Source organism: Caretta caretta, chromosome 2, assembly GCF_965140235.1.
Source record: "Caretta caretta isolate rCarCar2 chromosome 2, rCarCar1.hap1, whole genome shotgun sequence".
NCBI classification, from domain to species: Eukaryota; Metazoa; Chordata; order Testudines; family Cheloniidae; genus Caretta; species Caretta caretta.
The window spans coordinates 96,728,391-96,755,736 of record NC_134207.1 but is presented as its reverse complement, the minus strand read 5'-3'; the positions used below and the strand labels follow the sequence as shown (position 1 = coordinate 96,755,736).

The 27,346-nt window shown below is 40.7% G+C and overlaps 1 protein-coding gene across 2 annotated transcripts in view; it reads right to left on the bottom strand.

Moving 5' to 3' along the window:
- Positions 1-27,346, bottom strand: part of CCDC102B (coiled-coil domain containing 102B) — a 361,276-nt gene that overhangs the window by 312,419 nt on the left and 21,511 nt on the right. Inside the window, exons 1-3 of one of the 2 annotated variants that reach the window (XM_075125326.1) lie at positions 10,116-10,156; positions 7,000-7,617; positions 2,982-3,193 (exon numbers count right to left, since the gene is read on the bottom strand). In XM_075125326.1, coding sequence (XP_074981427.1) covers positions 2,982-3,193; positions 7,000-7,590 — 803 coding nt within the window. In that variant the 5' untranslated portion in view covers positions 7,591-7,617; positions 10,116-10,156. Of the gene's footprint in view, positions 1-2,981; positions 3,194-6,999; positions 7,618-10,115; positions 10,157-27,346 lie in introns of those variants that run through there. The other variant, XM_048840158.2, reaches the window with a different exon arrangement.

The following is a 27,346-nucleotide window of genomic DNA, read 5'->3' as shown; positions in this document are numbered from 1 at the left end:
GTCCCTGTAACCTCAATAAGGATTCTTTAAAATACAGCCAGCTCTCCTGGACTCCTTTCCCTCTCATGTTATTCTCCCAGGGGATCCTGCCCATCAGATCCCTGAGGGAGTCAAAGTCTGCTTTTCTGAAGTCCAGGGTCCATAATCTGCTGCTCTCCTTTCTTCCCCTGTGTCAGGATCCTGAACTCGACCATCTCATGGTCACTGCCTCTCAGGTTCCCATCCACTTTTGCTTCCCCTACTAATTCTTTCCGGTTTGTGAGCAACAGGTGAAGAAGAGCTCTGCCCCTAGTTGGTCCCTCCAGCACTTGCTCCAGGAAATCGTCCCCTACAATTTCCAAAAACTTCCTGGATTGTCTGTGCACCGCTGTATTGCTCTCCCAGCAGATATCAGGGTGATTGAAGTCTCCCATGAGAACCAGGGCCTGCGATCTAGTAACTTCCATGAGTTGCCTGCTGCCTATTAATCAAAGTGAAGTGACTTACCCAAGATTAAACTGCAGATCAAATGGCAGAGCCAAGAATAAAAACTGGGTCTTCTGATTCCCAGTTTATTTTTCTCTCTGCTAGACAAGTACTAAGTGCCTCCTGCTAGGTTCTGAATACCTTCAACTCTCCTTGGAATCAATGGGATCTGAGGTGCCTATCACATACATGAGGCATTCACCACACCATAGTGTTGGATCTAAGAAACTGTGAGAGATCACAGGGCAGGCTCCATTTTCGGAAGATGCAAGAGCGTTGCACAATTAAGACTGTTAACTGCATGCCCAGTTGGGGACACAATGAAACTTGCAAGACTTAATATTTTCAACAGGTTGCATTTACTTTAAAACTATTAGAGTCTTAAAACTATTAGCACTTACTGGTTTTGTGAGGCATTTGAAAGACATTATTTTCTTGAGACTACTAACATCAGCCACCCATTTACAGAGCTTTGTGGTCAGTTTAAGAGAACAGATTTATACAGAAAATACAAGCACTATATCCTTCAGAAACATTCTGTTATTATGGGAAAAAAATAGCTGTGTGATAGTCTTGCACATATTGCATGCCAAAACTGATCCATAAACAAACACCCCCACAGACTCACAATACCCACAAGATAGCTGCAAAAAAAAAAAAAAAAAAAAAAAAAAGGAATAATGGAAAACATTGCTCCATCATAGCCTATTGTTGCTGATTCTTTGAACTGAATTTTTTTAATCTACTTCTGCTGTTGTTGAGGAGGGGAAATTTTCTTCCTTTTCTTTTTTCAGTTAACTTAAGTTCTTATTGGAACAACAGTTCTGGTGACTGAAGTCTTCTGACTTCATGGGTACAACACACATTGCAAGTTTTCTTGAAAGACCCAATCGATGTTCCTCAATACTTTTTCTAGACTGACCATTCACAGGGATGATCAGCTAATCCCTTATTCCCACTAATGGCTCTGATGCAGACACCTGTCTCTTACCACCTAGAATGAGATCACCAAGTCTCTTCCTTCAGAGCACCAAACAGATACTAGACATTCACTACTTACCTCAGACAAACATAAGAATGGTCATACTGGGTCTGACCAATGGTTCATCTAGCCCAGTATTCTGTCCCCCGACAGTGGCCAATGCCAGGTGCTTCAGAGGGAATGAGCAGAACAGGTAATCATCAAGTGATCCACCCCGTGTCGCCCATTCCCAGCTTTTGGCAAACAGAGGCTAGGAACACTTCAGAGCACTGAGGGACCTATCCTCCATGAAGTTATCTAGTTCTTTTTTGAATCCTGTTACAGTCTTGGCCTTCACAACATCCTCTGGCAAAGAGTTCCACAGATTGACTGTGCATTGTGTGAATAAATACTTCCTTTTGTTTCTTTTATACCTGCTGCCTATTAATTTCATTTTGTGACCCCTAGGTTCTTGTATTATGAGAAGGAGTAAATAACACTTCCTTATTTACTTTCTCCACACCAGTCGTGGTTTTACAGACCTCTATCATATCTCCCTTAATCATCTCTTTTCCAAGGTTAAAAATCCCAGTCTTATTAATCTCTCCTCATAGGGAAGCTGTTCCAAATCCCAAATCATTTGTTGCCCTTTTCTGAACCTTTTCCAGTTCCAGTGTATCTTTTCTGAGATGGGGCAACCACATCTGCATGCAGTATTCAAAATGTGGGCATACCATGGATTTATGTAGAGGCAATATGATATTTTCTGTATTATTATCTATCTTTTCCTAATGATTCCTAACATTCTGTTAGCTTTTCTGACTGTCAGTGCACATTGAGTAGATGTTTTCAGAAGAACTATTCACAGTGACTCCAAGATATCTCTCTTGAGTAGTAACAGCTAATTTAGAACTGATCATTTCGTATGTATAGTTGGGCTTATGTTTTACAACGTGCATTACTGCGCATTTATCAACACTGAATTTCATCTGCCATTTTATCGCCTATTCCGATTAATGTCTTGAAATGAAGGCTCTGTATTCTTTTTCTAGTCTTAAGTTATCCAGTTCCTAGATGGAGCATATTTTGAGGTTTATTGATAATAGTATTAATACTTTGTACCTGTGTAGCACCTTTCAACCCAAAGCCTCGCACGGCTGAGCATACAGGGAGTCATACTGCACTAGCTGAAGCTTCCAAGTGTAATGCTATGGAGAATACATTCCAGTAACTTAACATACCAAAGACCAGGTACAGTAATACTGATATTGAATAGCAAGCAAGCAGCCTTAGCCAATTCCAACTTCACATTTTTCCAGATAGTCATATAGAGTCTCAAGTATATGACACCAAACATAAGAAATATTGAGGAAATCTTCACAAAACGCAGAAGTATGTTGTCAACAACATAAAACAAACTTCCTTATACTAAGTTTTTTCCTCCTAAAATATTTAGATATATGCCTCTTAACAGAAATTAATGGTCATGTGACCATTTTAGAACACTGGTTTTATTTAAGTAACTTGCTCTAGGGAGAATCAATTTTGCACTTACTCTCTTTCCTTCTGTAAGACTTTCTGTGACTCATCCAATTGCAAATGCAAAGCAGAAACATGCATTAATTCATTCCCTTGAGGATGGACTATGTTGTCGAGCCTTTGTCTAGGCTTTTCCCAACTGATGTCAGGAGCAAAGGAGTCAGGAAGGCTCAGATTGAATCTCGTACCTTGGTTCTTTCTTAATGTGTTTTCAGTTGTCTCTACCTCCTGAGAAAAAAACATAAGAATAAAACATCCTAAGCCAAAAAGACAAACATATGTAAGGAACAGCCATCTCATAATGAAGTCTACAAGGACCGTCATGCTCTTCAAACATGTACAGCTGCACAGAAGGAAGAATCACATATCTTGCACATCAATATGAGAGGCCAATAGACTGTGGTCAGTAATGCCAATGACCACCTTGATGATCAGCTAGTGTGGTTGGTGGCACTCTACACCAGGAGTTTCAAACACGCGGCCCTTGGTGCGCATGCGGCTTATGGAGTTATTTTCTACGGCCCGCCATAGGTGCTGACTCCGTGGTTGCTCCGGGGCTGGAGCATCCACAGGGAAAAATTAGTGGGTGCTCTGCAGCCAAGCTCCCCGCTCCTCCGCCTACCTCCCAGCACTTGCTGCCGCCAAACAGCTGTTTGCACACTCCGGGGGAGTTGGGAGGAGGAGCGGAAATGTGGCATGCTCAAGGGAGGAGGTGGGGAAAAGGCAGGGCCAGGGCGGGGATTTGGGGAAGGGGTTGGAATAGGGGCAGGGAGGGGGCATGTTTTGTTGTTTGTGTGAGGTGGTTTGGCATTCTGTTTTGGCTACTGTCTGCCGAAGGTGGAAGGTTTGCAGCGCTGTGGGATGAGCGATTTGGGTGAGAAGTTCTCTTCAGGGTGGGGGTTGGATGGTTTTGTTTACTTGAATCAGATCAATGTGCCTCTATCCCCCATGCTCTCAGGACAGCACCTCCTGCTACAAGACATGTGATCACACGCCGCACATGCTCCCAGCCTACAAACTGCAGCTGGCTGCTCCCTGCCCCCTAAGCATTTTCATTTTTCTGTGTACATGAACTAGGAGGCTCTTCCCCCACAGGAATGATTACAACAGAACATCACCTTGTGGAAGCTAGTGTCCTCTTTGCTTTTAACCCCAGCCCAGGTGCTCAGAGCTGGGGGACTCTCGAGGACTGCATCTTGCACATGTTGCCATACCTCTGGCCCCAGAGCCCTTTAAATCAACAGACAGGAGTCACAAGAGACTTGACCACCGGAGCTTAAGCTGAGACCAGCAAACTCATATCATGTACCATCAATTTGGCTTTAAATCCTAGATTCAGGAGGTGAGAGCCAAGTGTCTTGCCCAGGCTTTCGGTTTTCCCTTTCAGATCAAATCCCGCTTGGTGCCTCCAGAGTAGCTGACGGGGCAGGCAAGCCATGATATGTTCAGCAGCACCCCACAGGTCTCACGTAACTTCAGTTGTTCATTTTTTTCATTTTTGACTATACTTTTGTATCATTGTATGAACAGGTTTCAGTGATGCGGCCCTCAGGCCAATGTACTAGTCCTCATGTGGCCCTCGTGGTAATTTCAGTTTGAGACCCCTGCTCTACACCACAAAAAAGGTGTATCCAACCAGAGTGGTGTGAAGCCAAGGATCTGTTTCTCTCAGGCATTGAAATATTCTTTCCAGCTAGCATTTTGAAAAGGTCCCAGATGTGACCCTGAATCCAAATCCCATTGATGTCCACTGTTTTTTTTCTGGAGGGACGGAAATTGTGCAGGGGAAGGGAATAGAGTTTATGCCTAAATACATTTCTGTTTTGTGAAGGCAAACGATTTTGCATAAAGAATTGTGGGAACAAAATGTAATCCATAATTAAGTAAATTGAAGTTCTCCCAAGAGAAATCCAGCTAACTTCAGAAATACAATAAATTGTGTTTCCTCCAATTAGCTTATACACTAATTCAGTTTCTCTCAATAAACCTCTGTACTGTTCCTGACAACTCTGTTCGACTGACATTACCAAAACTTTTTAACATGATGCCTGAAAATTATATTGTAAAAGATACTGTAAATTAGGTAAATGGATATTCCGAGGCAATTTTAACACTCTGAAACTATAAAGCCTCAAATTAAAGCTGGCATATTATCCTTCATCAGTGAAGAAGATATGCTGTTAAAATATATTTGTGTCATTCCCTCCTTTAGGCCCTGCACATTACACATTTTAGTCACTCTGACATACAGTTAATAACATACGTCTGTGCAGAATTCGAGACTTGGGGTGATGTTCCAGCCCTGTTGAAGTCAAAGGAAAATCTCTAGGGCCAGAGTTTTTCCATTGGACTATAAACAGAAAATACTGTTTGGGTGTTCATTGATTTGAGTTCTGCATTACAGTGTTTTTGAGTTTTAAATAGGATTGCTAAATAACAAATAGCACACTGTAGTTCTCTTCTATAACAAAGACAGATGCACTGATCATAGTGTGCATGTTTAGTAGCAAAGTCAAGAGAATTATTACACTTTTTATGGATGTCAGTGGTGATTAAATGAATAGATTCAAAGACCAATGCGTATACCTCGAATAATCACTTTGTCTAATTAAAGGAGTTCATTTTAAAATCAATATTGCAAATATAGTTTTAAAAGGATCCTTCGTGTAAAAATAATTAGGAACATAGTGTTTTGTATTTAATTCAGCACATTTCTTCTTAGAGTAAATGAAAAATATCTTCGTTACATGATGTGACCACTCGTCGAGGTCAGCCTGATAAAAAAAGTTGGATGATGATGATGATGATGATGATGATGATACCAGGACAAATCATAACAGCACAACATTTTCATTAAGTCTGGTGAACTTGCAGGAAACTGCCTAACACATTAGAATCAAATCACTGGCTAGTCCTTCTGAATAAGGTTCAAATATAATTTTCCAATTGTTGCAAAAATCTTAGAGTTCATAATAAACTTGAGGCCAAAATTCTTAACTGGAGTAAGTCCACTGAAATAAAAGGAATTACATTAGCAAAGAATTTGGCTTTATGTCTAAGCCCCTTTTTTGAGTGTGCCTAAAGAAGAAACACACAATGAAATGTATAATGGTTCAGAATCTTTTTTCAGGTTGATTCTCAAGTACCAGTAAAATGTGTATTCAGGGTCACAGCACATAGTGTAGTTCACCTCACAGCAGTGTCGGTGGAAATTCCGACAAAAGATGTACATGCTGAAGGCCCTGATTCGTAGTCTATTCACGTCAATGCAAACTTTGAGTTGACTGGGCTTTGAATCAGGCCTATAGTCAATACAGGTTATAGGTGATGCTGTTTATGATGGGTATATAATATATATAATATATATCCAGGGCTGGAATGAATACCTACAAAGGAAGAGGGTACAGTTCCATTTGCTAAAACTAGTTCCTTTATTTTAAAACAGGCAACTGTAGAACTGGAAAAGTTGTACCAAACTATTCCACTCATTAAGAGTCCATGGCTACCTTCTGATCCTATATTACCAAGAAACAACATAACTACAGTCCTGGCTCTTTACTAATACTCCTGTTCTGCAGGAAGGGGATGCCCCCCCCCCCCCCCCCAAGGAACTCAAAGTTATTCACTAGAATCCAGAATTAACTGTGAAGAGCAGGAAGAATTTTGGAAGACCAGACTATATAAATAGCTTCCACTCATTTTCAGATCTACCTGTGTCCATAGACCAGTAAAGACATTAATGACTGGACACCAGAAAACCTACACTGCTTTTTGAAGGGGGAAAAATTATACAAGTCACAGGGGAGCCCAAATTATCATCTCATGTAACTGCCCCCATGACAACTGTTTATATATGAGTGATAATGCAAATTGGTCTTCTAGTTTATATATAAACAAAGCTTTATGTACTGAAATTTTAGTAGTGGAGACAGGCATACATGTATAGTGTTACCATGAAGCATAGAAAAGTAGACCTTATGTAGTCTTGCTAAAAATGCAGATTTCTGAAGATACAAATGTATAGTTCCCTTTACCTTATGTGTTTCTTGTACCGCAAGGATCTTGTTCTTGATCACATCTTTAACAGGTTCTTGTTCCAGACACACAAACGGGTACTCCTTTTCTGTCATACAGGACATCTCTGAGAAATTGGGTTTCTTTTTCCAAGTGACTTCAGTTTCCCACTCTTCCTTTTCAATTAGTAAGTCTTGGTTTAGCTTTTTCAGTGCATTCAGTTCCTTCATTGTGGTCTCCAGTTTGATTCTCAATTGTCTCCCTTCCTCCCGGGCTTTATTCCTTTCTGCTCTAACTTTGCTCCATTTCTCCCGCCAGTTGGCTGTGCAGTCTGACCACCAGCGCATGGTCTTCTCCATTTGGGCCGCTCTAGCCTTAACTTCTTCCAGCTCCCGAAGTCGGAGCTCTTCAGAAATCTCCCAGTCATTGTTGTTACTAATTTGCATACAAGGATGATGAGAGGAGTATGGATGGAGCCGTTGAGATGGTAAACTTGAGTTACAGAGGTTACCTGTTGCTTTGCTACCTTCAGCTAGTTCATCAGATTGTCTTTGTTGGGTCCTGAAAACCTGTGTCTTGTCAGATAATTTATGGACAGAGTCTAGATTCATGTTTCAATTCTTAATCTAATTTCACACCTAAAACAGATAAGGAGAATTGAATATTAGTTATAAATATAACTACACATATGTCCAATAAATTAGAAAATCTTTAGAACCATGAGCACATCAGAAGTCAGATTGTAGATTCCACTTTACTTTTCTGCCCAAACTGCGATGCCCTTATTAAGTTTTTGCTCAAGCAAAATCTCAGAATTTGCGTGCATAAGAAAAGAATACAACAAAACTGAGGACCTCAAGACTTCATCCTCTCTCTCTTAAGAAAATTAAGATTTCCATAAGGGGTGACATATAGCAGTCCCAACACCAAGAGCAGCAGAGGGATAGTCTGTCCCCATTACTTCTGTGCTACAGTCATCTACAGTACACTTACCACATGAAACTAACTCAGCTCTGCTAGCCAGTGCTTGGGGTGAGAGGAGTAAAACCTTGATTCCACCCATTCCCCACTTCTCTATAACCACTTCTACTCACCTACTTGGGGAAAGGGATGACTAGTACTTACTTTCAGCCCCACACACAGAGTGGTGAATTGAGTCACTTGTGCCCCCTTACTCACCTACCTAGTATCTTAAGGAAAAGTGACAGTCCTGCCAGTATTAGCAGAAGAATGGATCCTGTAGGTAAGCATTAACACTTCTACAATCTAACATCTAGCTTGTTTCAGTGATTTGTATATTATGGCGATTAGTTTTAAAGTTATTACATTAATTTGAAAAACAACCTAAATGAAAGTCCAGTAACAAATTATTTACCAACATTTCATCTTGAAAAAATTAAAGCAATTAACAAGTTATTTTAGCGTAATGCTTTGCTCTCATTTTTATGCATATTAGCCAGGAGCTTCTGTAGTTTTTTTCAATCACCAATCAGATGTTCCCAGCCAGTTTTAATTGGTATTTGACTTTGCAGAACATTCATAATATTATTTGTCATTTATTAAATGTTTCTGGATCATTGTTATAACATAACTATATCTACACTGCAGCTAGGAGTGTGATTCCTTTGCTCTTTACATTAAAAGAAATCTGTCTCTCTTCAAAGACAGTAGCTGACTGAGAGACACACATTGCTCTCTCTCAGAGACTTTATTTTCATTCTTGCTTCTTGTTTTCACAAATTTAAACTACAAGTCATTTTATTGTACCGAAAGTATGTCATTGTTTTTTTCTGTATAGAAATGTCATAAGACAGAATTTGGAGATAAAGTTGCACCATTCAGCATCAGAAGCAACAGTAAGGACAAAATTACAAGCTGGATAATAAGTACCAATACGAAAAGTTCCTGAAGGAGTTTAATATCTGGACTTCAGTATAACTCCATTCTTTTGGGAAAAAAACCCTGAAATATGTATTTACTCTATCATGAACCCTCCTCTCCATTCTTAATGTTGTGCATATCTATACAAGAGATAAAGATTAAGAGAAGAGGAATATTATGCAGAAGGATTTATATTTCCACCTAAAATTGGACATTTGTTGATGTTCACGTAGATAAGGGTAACTAGTGGCTTTGCTCTTTGAAAACACCCTTGGGGCCATACAGGTAGTATTGGATGCAGCCCACAGTGGTAAATAGGTTGAGAACTACTACTTTAGAGGGAGGCTGATACCTATTTCCCAATTTTGGTTATACAAAAACCCAGACTTTTATACCTACGCCCAAAGAAGTTGTCTGAGGATCACCTGTTATAAGAGGCCAAAATCAAAGGCCCAAGCTGTATAAAAGGAAAGAATGAAGGATTCATGGCTGTTCTGGTTCTCAATCTGAGACAGTTATGATCTTGTAGGTTTTGAAGGGCTAACACCTCTCAGAGCCCAAGGTTGGAGCTGGGGACCTCTGGTAAGCTTTTTAGCATGTGTGTAAGTTCTCTTTTTTAAATGTTTTTTCTGTGATACGTTCACTTTAAGAATAAATGTGTGCTTGCTTAGAAAGGGTTGGGTAGTAACTTACAACTGTGGGCAGTTACACTGTTTTTTGCTTTCTCTCCAAAGGCTATACACAGGCTGACCTTTGAGGCAGGTCTGGCTTGCTGAGGAGACCACTGTATAGCTAGAGAACTGCATAGCCTGCAAAACCTTGGGCAGGAAGGAAAGCACTGAAGAGCCAAGAGTCTAGAGTGGGTTCCCCTTGAGGGATTTTGGAGGAGTTGCCCTGAATTGTGACAATAGGATCAAACCCTTGGGAAACAGGCTACGATGGTGACCCCCTTGAATGATATCACAGTCTTATCTCATAGTGCACACAATTTTTTGAGGAAAAATGTCATATTGATAAAGTTGTACCATATTTGTATCAGTTGAAAGCCTCTGCTATAATGGATGTGTGGATAGAACATGTGCAGTCAAATCTTGGCCAGATAGACAGTATGGCCCCGTGGATAGAACACTGGACTGAGACTCAAGAAACAAGATCTATTCCCTGGTCTCCAGCTGGTCTACTGGGTGACCTTTTGCAAGTTGCTGCACCTCTTTACCTCAGTTTCCTCATCTGAAAAAATCGGGATGATACCAACCTTTTCTGTAATGCACTTTGAGATCTACAGATGAAAAGTGCTACATAGAAAAACAAAAACAAAAACTATGCATTACTACATATTCCAAACAGACAAATAATATAAAGACAGAGCTAGCCCTAAAGATTCTGTGGCACTAGATATTTGCTCCTGTTCCTTTCCATCACAATTACAGAAGGTCCACTAACACAGTCAGTCAAAATCACTGAAGATTTTACATCTCCTATTTTCCTCCACAAGCCACTTATTCTGCATGCATGGCAGTAACCTGTTGTAGGGAGGCCAGATAAAGATAATTTTGCATAGCATTTTAATCATCTTATGCATATAGAACAGGGATCGGCAACCTTTGGCCCGTGGCCCTCCAGGATAAGCCCCCGGGCAGGCCGGGCCGGTTTGTTTACCTGCCACATCCGCATGTTAGGCCGATTGCGGCTCGCACTGGCCACAGTTCACCACTCCAGGCCAACTGGGGCTGTGGGAAGCGGCGGCCAGCATATCCCTTGGCCCACACCACTTCCCGCAGCCTCCATTGGCCTGGAACAGCAAACCGCTGCCAATGGAAGCCGCGATCGGCCAAACCTGTAAATGCGGCAGGTAAACAAACCAGCCCAGCCCGTCAGGGTGCTTACCCTGGTGGGCAGCAGGCCAAAGGTTGCAGATCCCGGATATAGAACATACTGTACAATTGACAGCTAACTGACAGCTAAGCTCATAACACCCTTGTGAGGCAGCATTACTTGCATTTCACCATTGGGACACTTGGGGCAGTGTTTAAGGTGCAGATTTTCAAAAATGATCTGTAATTTTGAGTATCCAACTTAAAAATAACTCAGCCTGTTTTGCCAGAAATGCTGAGCACTTGCAGTTTTGATAGATTTGAATTGGATTTGGCCACTCAAAATTACAAGCCATTTTTGAAAACTCTTGCTGTAAGTATGTCTTTTCCAAGGTCTACACCAGGCAATGGCAAAGCTGATATCAGAGTCATCAACCTATTAGACAGCATTGCCCATCCATGGTATCAACAACATCTCTAACAGTGTAAAAGATCTGGCATGGAAAAGATACATACACACACACAAAGCCAGAACAGAAAATTGTATAATTAGAATACCCACATGGATCCTAAAACACTGTGGACACAATCCGAAGTTCCTCTATTGATTCTAGGGCTCATCAGTAATCTGCCGAGCCCCTGGCTTCAGAACTCCTCAGGGCCACAGGGAACAGTAACTGGCCAGAACACAATATGTACCAGACACAGCTCTATGCCAGTGGAGGGGTAAATGGTGGAAACCTTATCCTGGGGATATTCTCTGGTGGGTATTTTCAATGTGATAAAAAAAAAAGTGCCATAATGCAGGGATGCATCGAGCCATGATTATGGAAAAAAACCTTTAACAAAATATTCTGTGTGGTTTACAGTAATAAAGTGGAATTCTCTGTGACACCTTAGATAACATTTAATCTGATTCCAACAGTTACTTTGTTGGATTTGTAGATCATAAAATCTTTGACCAATCATTTTCTCTGGAGATGAATGATTTTATTACCCTTGACTCGCTCACTAGGTAGACTTCTGAGTTTGAGCAGTTATCTGATTTACAATGAATGTCACTTTCAGTTATTGAAAAAACATTTACTAAATGACCAGGAAAGGTTCTGTCAAATATAAAGGGAAGGGTAACAACCTTCCTGCATACAGTACTATAAAATCACTCCTGGCCGGAGGCACAAAATCCTTTTACCTGTAAAGCGTTAAGAAGATCAGGAAACTTGGCTGGCTGACCAAAAGGACCAATAAGGGGACAAGATACTTTCAAATCTGGAGGGCATTTGGGGGAGGGGGAAGGTTTTGGTCTGTCTGTCCTGTGTGCTTGCCGGACACAGATCAAGGAAGCAAGCAATCCAACTCCATTAGAATTAGTAAGTACTAGCAAGGGAATGTGTTAGCTTATTTTTGTTTTGGCTTGTGATTTTCTCTGTGCTGAGAGGAAGGTGTATTCCTGGTTTTTCTTTTTGTAACTTTAAAGTTTGGCCCTGAGGGAAATCCTCTGTGTTTTTGGATCTTTTGTTACTCTGTAAAGTTATTTTCCATCCTGATTTTACAAAGGTGATTTTTACCTTTTTTTTTTTTTTTAAATAAAATCCTTCTTTTAAGAACCTGACTGATTTCTCTATTGTCCTAAGACCCAGGGGTTTGGGTCTGTGATCACTTTGTAACCAGTTGGTTAGGATATTATTCTCAAGCCTTCCCAGGAAAGGGGGTGTAAGTGCTTGGGGGGATATTTTGGGGGAGTAGGAACTCCAAGTGGATCCTTTCCCTGATTATTTGTTAAATCACTTGGTTGTGGCAGCATACTGTTCAAGGACAAGGTGGAGTTTGTGCCTTGGGAAAATTTTTAACCCAAGCTGATAAAAATAAGCTTAGGGGGTCTTTCACATGGGTCCCCACGTCTGTACCCTAGAGTTCAGAGTGTGGAGGGAACCCCAACAGGTTCCAAATTTTGATGAGTAACTAATAAATGTGGTTGCAGTCAACTTTATTATTTCTGTTGTCAGGCCAGTTGTCTGGCAAATATGCATGCCTGCTAATTTTCAAAAGGAAGGGAGTTCCATAGGTGAGGTCCCTGAACCAAGAAGGCCTTGAACTTGGCCCAGTTCAGACATAACCAAAGGAGAGCCAGGTTTAATTGGCTTTCTGACTTCAACTACCAGGAAAATAGCAAGGTGTGGGTGTATGTAGAGATGATTGTGAAGAACCTGAAGCCTGGATTATTAATTTTCAAAATTACAATAAATTGAATGAGTAAAAGATATTCAAGGCTCCCACATCAAGGGGAAATGACTTATTAGTACAATAAACTTACAATAATTCTCCTTATCCTTCCAAAAAAGTTTCAGAGTTATGTATTTGTAAACTTTCAAGACATGTAAGTAACTTTTAGTCTGCTAGTAATTTGCAGTCACCTTGTAATTGGGTATTGGTATGTGGAGGGCTCTTCTACAAATTAAGTGTGATTTCCTCCCCTTTCTCCAACTGGCCAGATGTGAAATGATGTTGATTCCTTCCTTCAGCATTTGGCTTGAACTCTTTCTTCTGTTTTAAATCATTTCTTTAGTTAGGGACAGGTTGGTATTTATTTAATCTATTAAGACAAGCTATCAGATGGTACTCAGAGACAAATAAAACTACTCAAAGAAAATGCTTAGACCACACTGTAGCACAAAAAGATCAACCTAAGTTGTTAGATGAGTAGCTTGATAAAACCACCATGACGCATCCTAGATATCCCTCCCATTATGGAAGATGCATGGGCTGAGCTCCCCAGCTATGTACCAAATTCCCATGAGGCACTGCAGCAGAATCTTTGAATAAATTTTATTTTCTGCCAAAGTGTTTCAGTTTTGGGGCCTTCAGGCTTTTTGACTAAAAGTTAAAATTCTAGGCAGACAAGAAACTGTTCTTGGAAAATTTTGTTAACTTGAAAAGTGATTTTTTTTCCGTCAAAAACGAGTTTTGACAGAGAAATTGTGATCGGCCATGCTGAGTGATCTCAATTTCTGATCACTAATTCCTGGAAATATTAATCTGCCTCTAAAATGGTGGGATAAAGCCTGTTTTCTCAGGGTTTCCCCTTCTCCCCAAATATAGATCTTTTAGTCTATGGAAAGTATGTTGGGTGAAGTTAGATCTCTTGTTCCTATTGTTTTGAGAGCTAAATGTTAGAGGACGCGAAAGGTGTAAATGAGTTACTATGAGTGAAAAAATAGGGCAGATAGCACCCATGCTCTGTTTATTAGGCAGAGACCACAATAAGAATGACAGTAAGAAAGCTTTTGTAACCATGAATTGTTAATATTAGTACTCGCACTCCTCTTTAATAGAAGCCATAGGACTCTTAGAGATAATCAGTTATAAGTCTCCACATACGCAGGAATCACTTCATTAGGTTATGCTTGAAAGCATAATAGCTTTCAAATCTACATGTCAAGAGGATAGAATGGATCGTTTTAATGTGCCTGTCTGTGGTAATTTTGCAATTGTTGCTTTATGTAGGATAACGCCACATGGCTGCTGCCATTGACAGAACATCACTAAAAACAAGAGACTGCATCTCAGCAAAACATGAGAAGAGCATCTGTGTGTCAATCTGCAGAAGGCGGAGTAACAAGGGAAAGCTAAATGTTACACATGGGATTTACTGTTGCCTCTCAACTCTGAGTTGTGGCTGTGGAAAGAGACTTTGCCTGTAACACATGTCGAACTTTGTCTGCTTTCTTTCCCCTGCATCATCTGTTCCTTTAAACACAAGAACTAAGGGTCACCAAATTAAATTAATAGGCAGCAAGTTTAAAACAAACAAAAGGAAGTATTTCTTCACACAATGCACTGTCAACCTGTGGAACTCTTTGCTGGAGGATGTTGTGAAGGCCAAGACTATAATGGGGTTAAAAAATTACAAACCTAGATAAGTTCATGGAAGATAGATCCATCAATGGCTATTATCCAGGATGGGCAGGGATGGTGTCCCTAGCCTCTGTTTGCCAGAAGTTGGGAATGGGTGACAGGGGATGGATCATTTGAAGATTACCTGTTCTGTTCATTCCTTCTGGAGTACTAGCCATTGGCCACTGTTGGAAGACAGGATACTGGGCTAGATGGACCTTTGGTCTGACCCAGTATGGCCGTTCTTATGTAAACATTTAAAAAGGACACTATCAATTTGAAATCTAGTCAACTAGAAAAAAAAAAAGAGTTAAAGGGCCCTTTTAGCCATCATATCTACTCCCAAGTCTCCTGACCATTTTTGTAGTTCTCTGTTGACTTTTCTCAGAATGTTTCTCTTCCTTGTTCTGTGAAAAATCCACATAAACACAGTAACTTCCCCTCCTGCACAGCTGCTCCTAGAGATCAGTGACCCATTAAGGTAAACATCATACAGAATCAGTTTTTGTCCCTAAGAGCTTAGTCTATAAACAAAACTACAATTTAATGATCAGAACTTAGAAATTAAAAAAAAAATATCCCAGGAAAAAAGTCCTCTAATCTTTTTCAGTCACAGTAATACTTGGTGATGATTTTTTTTGGTCAATATTATTACAATTAAGATTTGCAATTTTTCTCAAAATGAGAACTTAAAGAGGATAAGCATTTTGTTTATATTACAGTATATGAAACCAAGTCATCACTGGTGCCATTTCATTGTATTCCCCTTCTCAGCTGGTGGAAATCAGCATAGCTCCATCAACTTCCATGGAGCTATGCAGATTTATAACAGCTGAGGATCTGGATCCAAAAGAAAGAGGAGGATTCAATGAAGTTGCTCCAGTAATACTATAATCACAGGTTTCAGAGTGGTAGCCGTGTTAGTCTGTATCAGCAAAAAGAGTGAGGAGGACTTGTGGCACCTTAGAGACTAATAAATTTATTTGGGCATAAGCTTTCGTGGGCTAACACCCCTGATGAAGTGGGTTTTAGCCCATGAAAGCTTATGCCCAAATAAATTTGTTAGTCTCTAAGGTGCCACAACTACTCCTTGTTTTTTTAATAATAATCACAATAAGGCCTTCAGTTCTGTGATAGTCTTCCTGATGTATTTAAAACTATATACTCTCTCTATTCCACCCCTATTCAGCCCACTTAGTTATGTGGTCTCCCGGGGTTCATGAGGCCCAGTGAATATACGCATCAAGACAAATGGGACAGCAGGTTGAGTTGACAGGTCAACCTGGTTCACAAGGTGGAAACAACCAAAACGCAAAATCCCCGCCCATGCTCCAAGGTTGGATATTACAAGTTGTTCAAGAAAAGAAGTCCACATACACATCTCAGGGCTATAGTAGTCTAAGAAACTCACATCCTTTTAGATGGGAATGGAAGCCCCCAAACTGATCCTTCAGAGGACTGTGGAAAAGCACTTCTGTCCTCAAGTCACGGGGTCCCTCCTTTCCTTTGCATTCTTATTTCTTCTCTTTTATGGATGGAGAGATGAGTGAACATCTTCCATGGACCCCTACCTTTTCCCTGCTGATAGCTCCAGCTGTTTAATGTCTTCAGACTACACTTAACCCCATAGTGAATTTTCCATAGTTGATTGATCTTCAGTTACATACACAGAGCACAAATAGATTTTCCTCATAAAATCAGTAGGGTGAAAAATAACATGAGACAGAAACATCTAATTGTTTAAGCTATATGAAAAGGGGGAAAAAAGCTAGAGAACACACAGCGTTTGGCAAACACAATCAGGAATTTGGGTCTTTTCCCTATCTTCATTATATAAAAACTTGTCTTGTTTTTTTCCCCTAGCATTGATAAGCAATGTACAACATCATTATCTGATTAGAGAGAAATTCTTGATTTATGGAGTGAAGATTGGCAGTGAGACGACATGTATTAACCATTAATATTCTGGTCAACAGCTAGCCAACCAAGAAAATTCTGTTAAAATTTCAGCTCCTGGGTCTTACCCCATGGGTAGAGAGGAAGTCACTGCCTCTATAAGTAACATTTTTTTTCTTCTAAAAGAACGAGGAGTACCTGTGGCATCTTAGAGACTAACAAATTTATTTGAGCATAAGCTTTCATGGTCTAAAACCCACGTCATAGGATGCATGTAGTGGAAAATACAGTAGGCAGAGATATATATACACAAAGAACATGAAAAAATGGGTGTTGCCATACCCACTATAATGAGAGCTCACACCTTCTTGTCAACGGCTGGAAATGGGCCATCCTGATTATCACTACAAAAGGTTTTTTCTCTTCTACTGACAATAGCTCACCTTAACTGATCACTCTCATTATATTGGGTATAGCAACACCCATTTTTTCATGTTCTCTGTGTATGTATATCTCCCTACTGTATTTTCCACTGCATGCATCCTATGAAGTGGGTTTTAGCTCACGAAAGCTTATGCTCAAATAAAATTTGTTAGTCTCTAAGGTGCCACAAGTACTCCTGGTTCTTTTTGCTGATACAGCCTAACATGGCTACCACTCTGAAACCATTTTTTTCTTCTGTTAGTAGCTGCACATGCATATGCCATTCAGGTGAATCAAAAGCAGTATCATTAGGAGGTAGGGCTTGGAGTGTCCCTCCAAAGTTTGCATCAGATCTTGAAGCAGTCCCGACTATGTAAGAAGTGAAGGCATGCACAGGCGGGAGACACCCCAAGGTTTCAAAAAAGGTCACTAAGCAAGAGCATAAAGGCATGGACAGCCACAACAATCTGTCTCTGCTCCCTGATTGGTTCTGCTTCTAGTATTGGCTCTCCTTCTGGCAGCAGCCTAGAAGATTTGCTAGACCATCTAGCGGGGGATGGCAAAGTACTGGAGGACTCCAAACAAATATGCAAGGAGCCAACTGAGTAGTCAGAGGGAATCAGGGGTGGCGTGATGAAGCCACAAGGTGGCCTGACTCATCTGTAGCTCATTGTGAAGAGGCCAGCATAAGTACCAAGGCAAGCATGGTAGTCAGTACTGCAAAAGCATCCCAAGATGTTGAGAGTGTGGTATAGTATGGTATCAGCATGGGAAAGACTGTGTAGATGGTGCCAAAATACAAGCTGTGGTTGGTACCCACTCTGACAAAAGTTCAGGCACGAAGGCCACAAGCGCCAAGACAGGGAGTGCAACTGAGGCCGAAAACCTTACCAGAGCCAACCTGTCATGTGCTAGCATCAGAGATGGAAACAGGACCAAGTCGTTGTCACATTTCTTAGCTGGTGCTGCTAACAGTCTCTACGTCAGAGGTGAGGAGCCAGACTGGCCTGGAATAGCAGGAGATACCACTAGTGCAATGGACTACTGCACCATAGGGAAGTCTGGGATGGAGAGGCAAAGCGAATCCTTCGCTGTCTAATACACTTGTGGAGTTGTTGGTACCAGTAATGTATTGAAACCATGTTAGTGGGAACCAGATTCAATGGCAGTCCTGCAAATGGTGCTGCAGATGATGACACAGTACCATATTTCCTACACCTGTACTGGAGAGAGACAGGTTGACAGACCAGTTCTACCCTGAATACCTGAAGTGTCCCAGTGATGTTCCAAGTCCTTTTTTGAAGAAAAGGAGTCTGTCTTCAACTTCAAGTGGTTCTGGTCTGTTTTATGGGTCCTCTTTTAGGGAGGCCGCAAAGAGAAAAATCAACCCCTCTCTCTCCATGGAGAAGAGTCTGAGCCTAGGAGTCCATCAGAAACAATAGCAGCCACCCTAATGATCTGAGTTGGGCCTCACTGCCTGCTTCGTGAGGTGGTGGTTGATATGCACATCTCTGGAAATCTGCACCTCTCCTTAATAGGTCCTTCACTGAGGCAAAAAAGGCAGCTTGTGTGTGGGGTCACTACTAGAGGAGAGACCCTACATGATGGGCAATGCTTAAAACCTGGCAAGCGCTGCATGCCATCTGTGTCTAACAGTGAAAAATATTAAAATAAACTTAAAATAAAGTATTATCTGGTTGGTAGCTTTCTTTTTTTAAAGCGTTAGTTAACTACTTACAGTTAAGGTAGAGAGCTAAAATCTGTGACTACACAGAAGAGAAACCATGAGGGAAACCAGAAGGGGAGCTTCAAGTCAAGCCATAGGCAGTGACAAGAAACTGAGCGTGGTGGTGCTGACCTTATGCAGACTCAGGAGGGATCATGAAGATGTGCAGGGTGCCTGTGATGCTCGGAGGGTACTACTGCAGAAAACCCTTCAGCTCCAGCATTCTGGGTGCACACGCACCTGTGTGCAAGCACTCAAAGAATATACCATGAATCTTTTTAAGTGCTGTCATTCTTATGAAAGTCAGCACTTAGTTGTACCACTGCAAAGCAAGCAGCTGAATAAAAAAATCAATGAAACAGTTAACTTCTTTCATCCCAAAAGCTGGGAAGCACTCAGTGACTAAAAATCATCAAAAGGAAACATATCCAAAATCAACAATCAACAATCTATTTTATGAAGAATCTATGCGTCATTCTTGATGGACCCTTGGGGAAAAATCATGTTTTCTGGCAGTATTATCATTGTCAAGGCTTTTTACTGTGTGGGTGTGGGTCTGATTTCAGACAATTTAGAATTACTTTCCAGCTGTTAAAGTAGATATGCCATACTTGAAAAGTAAGGACGTGTGTGTGGTTTACAGAACCTTTAAAAACAAAGAAACAAAAAGACCTATAGGAACAAGCAAATTCTAGTACAAATATGCCTGTGTCCTCTCTAGTCTGGTCTCGATTATGAAAAGTACCAACTTGACAAGGACTGTCAGTAACTAATCCAGGCTGAATAACCACTGGACAGTTTTACAGCATGTATGTTTCAGGACAAATGGACCCCAATTCACCATGGGTTATCCCAGTTTCATGCCAGTGTAACTCTATTGATTTTAATGAAGTTACACCAGTGTATAGAAGGAGTGCCACAGTAGTGAGTCACATCTATAGTGTTCAGCACGATAACAGTCAAGGCTAAAACTACAACTTTAAAGTATGGAGTTATTTCCTAGGCGCTCTGAGGTGTAAATTGATTAATACATAGTTTCCTTTTTTATAAGCTTTAGATCTTTGTTACATTTTATGCTGTTCCCATGTTGTCTGCTCACTTGACCAATTTATAATTTGATCTAAATCTGCATAAGAACATCAATTCTGTTTGTAACTCTTAATACCATTCATATGAATTACAGGGGGTCTCAAGCAATAAATTACTAGATAGCACAAGGAATAAACTGTCTCACCCAACACGTTCCCCTCCTCCCCAACAGAAAAAAAAATGCTCTTAAAGATTTTAAATTTGTTTTATTCTCAAAGATCAGTTTGTGCTTCATTTCTCACAATTATTCACTTTTTCCTGTGTTTCTGCCACAATTTGGCCCCTATCCTATAACTGGATTCACAAGAGTGGACATATTCCAAGCCCAAGTGACTTTAATGGAATTCTGAAAAGGTTCGCCCACATGGATCTGATTGCAGAAACAAGGCGTATGTTAAGAGGTTGGGAAGGTTTGTTATTTTTTTAAACTAAAGAGAAAGGCAGTTTCAAAATGCCTAAATGTAAGCCAAAATTATTATGTTTATTTTTACACAGCTATAAAACATCCACAAATCAGAGCATATGGTATATTTTCCAAAGGCTGTTTAGTCAGATTCTCCAAACGTCATATTCCTTACATGTGCTATAAATTTAAAATTGGCCAAAAAAATACCTTGAAATAAAAAGAGACAGCAACGAGTCAGAGGAAGACTGTAATTAAATCATTTACTTCTTTTCTACTTTCTGTGCCTTATTCTTTTATTTAAACAGTTTTTGCTATTGTCCTTTTTGTAAATCAAAGTAGCAATGCAAAGCTACATTTCTATTTAAAGAGTCCAATTATGCTTGTCACTCATCTGTTAGCTAAATAAAAGGAGGAACACATTTTTCTTGTATGAAAACTGATGTTATGTCCCTAATTGTTCATAGTGGAAAGTTTTAATGTTTTCACTGTCTTTATTCCAACATAAAATCTGTAGAGCAGGTGATGGAAAAATTTTCTGCAGTGGTAAACTGTCAGGCCTGGTCCAATGCTCGCTTTTCTGGGATTACATGAAATCACAGCTATAGTTCAGCTACCCTGACTCAAGTTAAAAATCGGGGCACCTCTCCTCTTTTACCAGTCAAACCACTACATTTTTTGAACCATTTGAAAAATAGAACAAATAGAAGATTAGGCACAATAGCTTTAGCTCAGCATTCCCTTTAAAGGGGATCAAAATGTGAGCTTTTAAAACTCTTAATGCAAAGAAAGAGAGCAATAAAACTAGCAAGATCCAGAGAACTGGAAAAAGAAAAAAAAATCCCACACCTGCTGTTGCACGCATTCCTTGAGGAAACAGAGAAGATAGTATACAAGACGGACAGAACAATTTCCATCTGAGCCAAGTTTGGCACAACTTCTGTTGATCTGGCCCCTTGCAGCTCACCTAATAGATTTTTGCTCATGAACCATGACCAATGATTTGCAGAACACACAAAGGCTATGTCTACACCACAACCAAGGACAAGCCTAACTCAATATTTTCCTGATGTTTTGAAGACAACACAAGGCATCCTTGTTCAGGGACCAATTCCCAACATCAGTATGGGGCAGCAATAACAAAAAAGATGAGTACATGGGTACTACTGGGCAAGAAGGATCACTGTGTGTAACTGGTTGTGTTGTATCCTTTAAAGGGGCTACAGGCCCAGCACAGTCCTGATCCCATTTGTGGTCTGGTCAGTAATACATGCCGGGAAAGAGGGCAAAAAAAATAGAGAAAGCGGCATCTAAGTCTACACTGTATCTGGGAGTGCATCTCTCAGCATGGGTAGAAAGGCTCATGCTAGCTCTGTTTGAGCGAGCATGCTAAAAATAGCAGCATGCATGTTGCCGCTGTGGTGGAGACACGAGCTCAGACCTAGGTAGTTGGGTGAGCTTGAGCCCCCAAACTGCAATGTCCATACTGCTAGCAAGCTATCATGAGTCTATCTAGCCACTCCCAGCAGTGCTGCAGACATATAGTGTAAGCAGCCAAACCCTGGAGGATCAACAGCATAGAGGGGTAAGAAGCTAGAGGCTTCTAGGACAGTAGAGAGGAACTGGAGTGGGGAGCACCAGCTGGGCTCAGTAGGAAAAAGGAGGAGGACAGTGTTGGATGTGCCTGCGCATGAGCTCAAGCAACAAGACTGATAAGCACTCCTACACTGGGAGTGGTGGTGAGTACTTTGGATGTAGACTGGAAAAGGGCAGGTGAAGGCAGAGTAGCTAAGGAGCAGGGCACTCCACCAGGCCAGAGGTCCAGACTGTGCAGCCACCAAACAGTGCACCTCGCTAGGCTAGCTCAACTCAGCTTTATGTGCACCACCACAGGGCTAAGGGTATGTCTACATGACTGCTGGGAGTGTGTCTTGTAGCCCAGGTCGACAGCCTCGCACTAGCACATTATAAATAGCTGTTGCTTTGAGGTTCAGGCTCAGGCTAGAGATCGGATTCTGAAACCATCTCCTCTCTTCAGCTTCAGACCCCGAGCTGGAATGTCCACATTGCTGTTTTTCATGAGCTAGACCGAGCTAGCATGAGTCTATCAACCTAGGCTGTGAGACTTGCTCCCAGCAGCTATGTCTACATTGCAGTAAAAGACCTGATGCACAGTCGTGGCTGGTCTGGGTCACCTGACTGGGGCTTGCAGGGCTATAAAGTTGTAGTGTAGACCTTTGGGCTTGGGCTAGAGCCTGGAGCCTGACACCCCATGAAGGGGAGAGTCTCAGAGCCTGGGCTCCACCCCAAGCCCAAATGTCTATGCTGCAATTTTATAGCCCCACAGTCCAAGCCGTGCAAGCATGCCTCAGCTCACCTGGCATCTGAGGCTCAGTGCTGTGGGGGGTTTGTGTGGTGTGTGTGTTTGTGTGAAGGTACTGGACTCCTCTAGAGGTGGGGAAAAGAATCAGTTTAAAAAAAGAAACCCGTTTCATTGTTGCTTTTGAATTCTTAAGTCCCTTATCCCAATTTCAGCCCATGGGTCTGTACCCTTTCCCCTGTCTAATATTCTTTTATATAAATGGTCTCAGAACTCGTGTGTGTGTGTGTGTGTGTGTGTGTGTGTGTGTCAGGGGCTTTGGGAGCCATAAAAGCAAAAGGGTCTAAACCAGATCTAAAGAGAAAGAGGTGCAATCTCACTACTTCAGGACATCCAGCAGCACCGAGAAAGGAAGGAGGGCTTCATACACAAGGAACAGGGAAGAGTTGCAATATGGCTCCTTGTTAAAAATTCTGGGAGGAAGCCTGAAGTGGTTTAGTAAGAGGCCTAAAGGTACAACGACATAAGGGTGAGACACCTTAGGGAGGTGGAAGTTCTGGGGAACTTGTCTACAGATCTCTGGGGTGAGTTGGGAAGGGCTAATAACAAGGGATTTTTGAAGTCCTTGGAGGAAGAATGGTGTCTGGCTAATCATCCAGCAATAGCCAAATTCCAGGAGAAAAAAAAGGTAAGGGAATAGTCGAGTGAAGGAAGACGCTATAGGTTAAGAGAGCACAGAAGGAACAGTTTTCCATAAATATATATATATTTTTAAAAGCAGTTGTCAAAAACAAGATGTTTCACAGGAAAGTGTAGATTGACAAAATCTGATGTTTCTCATTTTGAGAAGGTAAAAATGTTTAGACATTAAAATATTACATTATACAATATGAAATATTTTAGTATGAAAGACAAAATGAAATATGTTTTGGATCATTAAAATGATTTGATTGTCCCATATCTAAGTTTTTCTTCATTTTCCTTTCACAGGTAATTCCAGCTTTGTTCCAATTTGTACTGAAAAATTTGTAATATTGAGATATCCAGCAGAATGGAAATCCTGCTTTCTCACCAGCTCCACTGTTAGCTCTTACGGGCAGACCGATGAGCCCAGGAAGGAATTTTCACAGGTGCTAAACTACTATCATAAGTAGTAAGAATGAGCACTGACCTCACCATATATAGAGCTAAATGTAAAACTCCTCTGCTGCTTAGCTTTCCACAATAGATTCTTCACATATGAAGACCCACAGTGTGCCAACCCCCATGCCCGTTAATTAATCCAAACTATTTTTGCAACAAATCGAGAAGGAAGAGAGATTACCATTTTTACGTTTACTACTTGGAAAGCACTCAAGTACAACGCTGATCATTGTCTTTTGAGTAAGTACTCAGATTAAACAGACATAGGTTTATTAAAAGCATCCTTTAAGAAATTGCATATCCTCCTTCCTGTGAATCTTCATATCCACAACTCTTCATTAAAAAAAAAAAAAGTCAAAGCTCAGCTTACAAAGTTACAAAAAGCAAAGCTTCATGCTTGAAAAGTATCTGAAATTTCAACAGAAACTACCATGACTGCCATCTTTTCCAGCTTTAACTTATTGAGAGAAGACAAGTAGGGTTAGGATTTCTAGGCACTATGGAAATACAAGTAAATTAATAATATTGCATAGAACTCCATGCACACAAATTTGTGATGTACTATAGACAGAAAGATATGCAGAACAGAAATGGCTAGAGACATGTACATTGGTTTCTCCTTCAGAAACTGCATATGAAGCCATACTCAATTCTGCTTAGGCTATTTGATGATGTGTTCAACAATGATCAAAATTTTGAGCAACTAGGATGTGGGAAGTTAGAGGTTGGGAGTGTAAAGGCTATCTTTTGATCAATTATGGTGTGGATAGCAACAATATATATATATAACCCTGTTTCCCACTAGTCTTTCCAACTAATGCTTAAAATTAAAATAATCAGTCTTATGGCCAGTGAATATGCATGCTCTGTATCTACATAGCCAAACTACAGGTAGCAAGGACACATTTGAACCAGCTTTGACATATCTAAGTTCTATATTAGTCTAGTTATGGGTTCAGAGTTTAGATGTTTATCTAAATTATCCGAACTTATAAAGAGTCCATAAATTCTTCTGTCCCTTGTTCAATGTACTGTAATACTATGTAGTGTTGCAGGAGAGGGCCAGCATCCTGTTTCCTCCTTCATCCTCTTTGAAACACCCTCCCCTTGGATGACTTTGTGGCTGCCAGATAGGGCCACTGCTCCCATTAAGTCCCGAATGGTCTTTTGGAGGGGGACATCAAGCTACATCGCCACACACACAGGTCAGCAGAGCACTTAGTCGCTCCCTGCTGCTACCACTGTATCTGAGATTAGAATTGGGAGGAAGGGAGGGTCCTTCTCTGAGGAGCTCAGAGCATAAAGATCTTTGCACATGTTAAAAAAAAAAGGATAAAGTAAAGGTGACAGTGGATAAAACTCACTTTCAAGTCTACTATATTAAATTAAATAACACAAGGGAGAAAAGTTGTGGTGAACCCAAAACAACTGATTAAACAAAAGGATGCATGATTAAAATGAGCAAGCTATTCTTCAAAGTGGTAAGAGGGAAATCAGAGGATGTCTGTATTCAGTACAACACTAGTCTGTAATTATATGGAAGAAGTGGAAAACAGGCTGGAGATTGCTGATAACAATTGCCTGTTTTGGTTGCTAAAAACAGCAAAGGATTGTTTCTCAAAAGTCCAAATGATTGAGATAGACTGAAGAACTACAAAGCACACTGTCAGTTTCAGCTACAATAGAGACGAAGAGCTCCTGTTGGGTTACTGAGTCCATCTCCAAGTCCGAACACCAAGAAACTAAATGCTTATTTTCAAAAGCGGCGAGCATCCAGCAGTTCCCAGTGTGGCAAACTACTTTTGAAAGTCAGACCAAAGAATTTAAGCACCTAAAATCATCTCCTAAATCCTTATTTTGGGCACCCATTTTAGGAAAATATTGGCTCAGAAGTCTAATGTGAAGGCTTTTGAGTATATAATTTCAGGTACCAGAGATAAATGCTGTCTACTGGGTAGAGCTGAGACTAGGAATCTAAAGTTCTATTCTCAGTCCTCCATCTGAATTCAGTCTCTCTTAACATTTCTCTATTAGCTTATCCTATTGTAAAATGGATAATGTAACACTTACCTACTTCAGAGGGGTGCTGTAAGAATTAAAAGGAAGCCACCAACTGCACATCTTCATACAACCTAATTATCAAATATAAATAGTAGATACTATTTTGTCCCCTTCCCAAAAACAATGTTAGTCTGAAATTGCTTCCCACAAACCAAAGATCCAAAAACCTTTGAGAAGAGAAACCATGCCCTGAAAGTTCTACAAGTTCGCCTTTCAGTTACCATTGCTTTTCCCCTGAAATTGGAGAGGTGCACAGAAGGGTCAAGAATCATGGCTTTCAAACCAAATGGTGCTCAAGAAATGACACGAAAATCTTTTCCCGTTCATCATTCATGTGACACTAAAATAGTAAAACTACCTTGCTGCACAATCTTCGGAGGAAAAAGACTTTGATCATCATGGAGATTTTGCAGTAATTGAGGAAGCAAACAGGATGCACAGATGACTTTAAAACTGCTTGGGTACATTAGAAATTAAATCCCTATTTACATTTCAGAAATGTATGTAGAAAAATATTCCACAAGTAGGGTAAGGGAAAGCCAAATGGTAGCAACACTCTGGGTTCAGGTTTGGACTAAATACAATTGGTTCGGTGTTGTCTCCAGTTTCTGCCAGCCCTCGCAAAAGTGGGCAAAACATCTTTTTTTTTAAAAAATTATTTTACCATATAGAGAAGGCAGATCTGGAGACAATTTACTTAGCATAAATTACAACTGACTTCAGAAGCAATAACTTGCGTTCGAGTCTCCTCAGATGTTCAGCCAGTAAAAATGTCCAGCTAAATGTGATTTAGCAGAAAAATGTGTAAAATCGGTTATCTAAATACAAGCCCGAGCGCTCACGTGCACCATGTGGTATTGTCACACTCTTTGGAGGAGTAGAGACCAGAAACTCATGAAAGGCTTACACTGATCCATTAATATTATTGTTACCTTTCAGATATATTCATAATATTCATTTTATTTAACTGATTCTAAGCACGACATGGGAGAAGAGCTCAACAGAATGGAAGTAGCTTTTACAGTATATAAGAGGGGGTGGCAGCATTTCAGAGCACCTGTCCTGTATCTTGGTGAGGATTTATGCCTGAGGATCACAGATGGTAGACTCAAGCCCTAAAATTGGGCAAAGAGCATCACATCAGAGAAACCATTTTTCCCCCTCTCCACATTTCTGAAATGTTAAGTAAGTATTGAGTAGACATAGACATTGTCTGTAATTAGGGAAAGCATGCAGTACTGCTGATAACAAATCTGGATTTTTACTTTTATATCTTTTGCTGCCAAGTTATTAGAATGGTTTTAACGTTATCTAGGAGAGAACACTAAAATGACAGTAAGACATTAGGCCAAGATAGGGAGAGGATAACATGTATGATCTCACAAAAGGTTATTATTAAGGTTGTTTTTATTACTTTATGGGCTAAATTGCCCCTTCCAGTGAAAAGTGTTGAAGAGGTCACCACATTAATAAGGTGTCTTACTCTTTCTCCTTCCTTTCTCCCTCAACAGTCCAGGGGTCGTTCCTACAAACTCCATGGATCCTGGACTAACAGCAGGAGGCCAGAACCATCTGCATGGAGGCTCTGTATTTCCACAGTGGATCTGTGTTCCTAGCACCACCCTCCCCATTCCTTGGCTGTGACACTCCTTTGCAGGCTTCCATGGGGACGAGGCAGAGGAGGAACCTCTGCTGTAAAGGTACCTGACCACTTTTT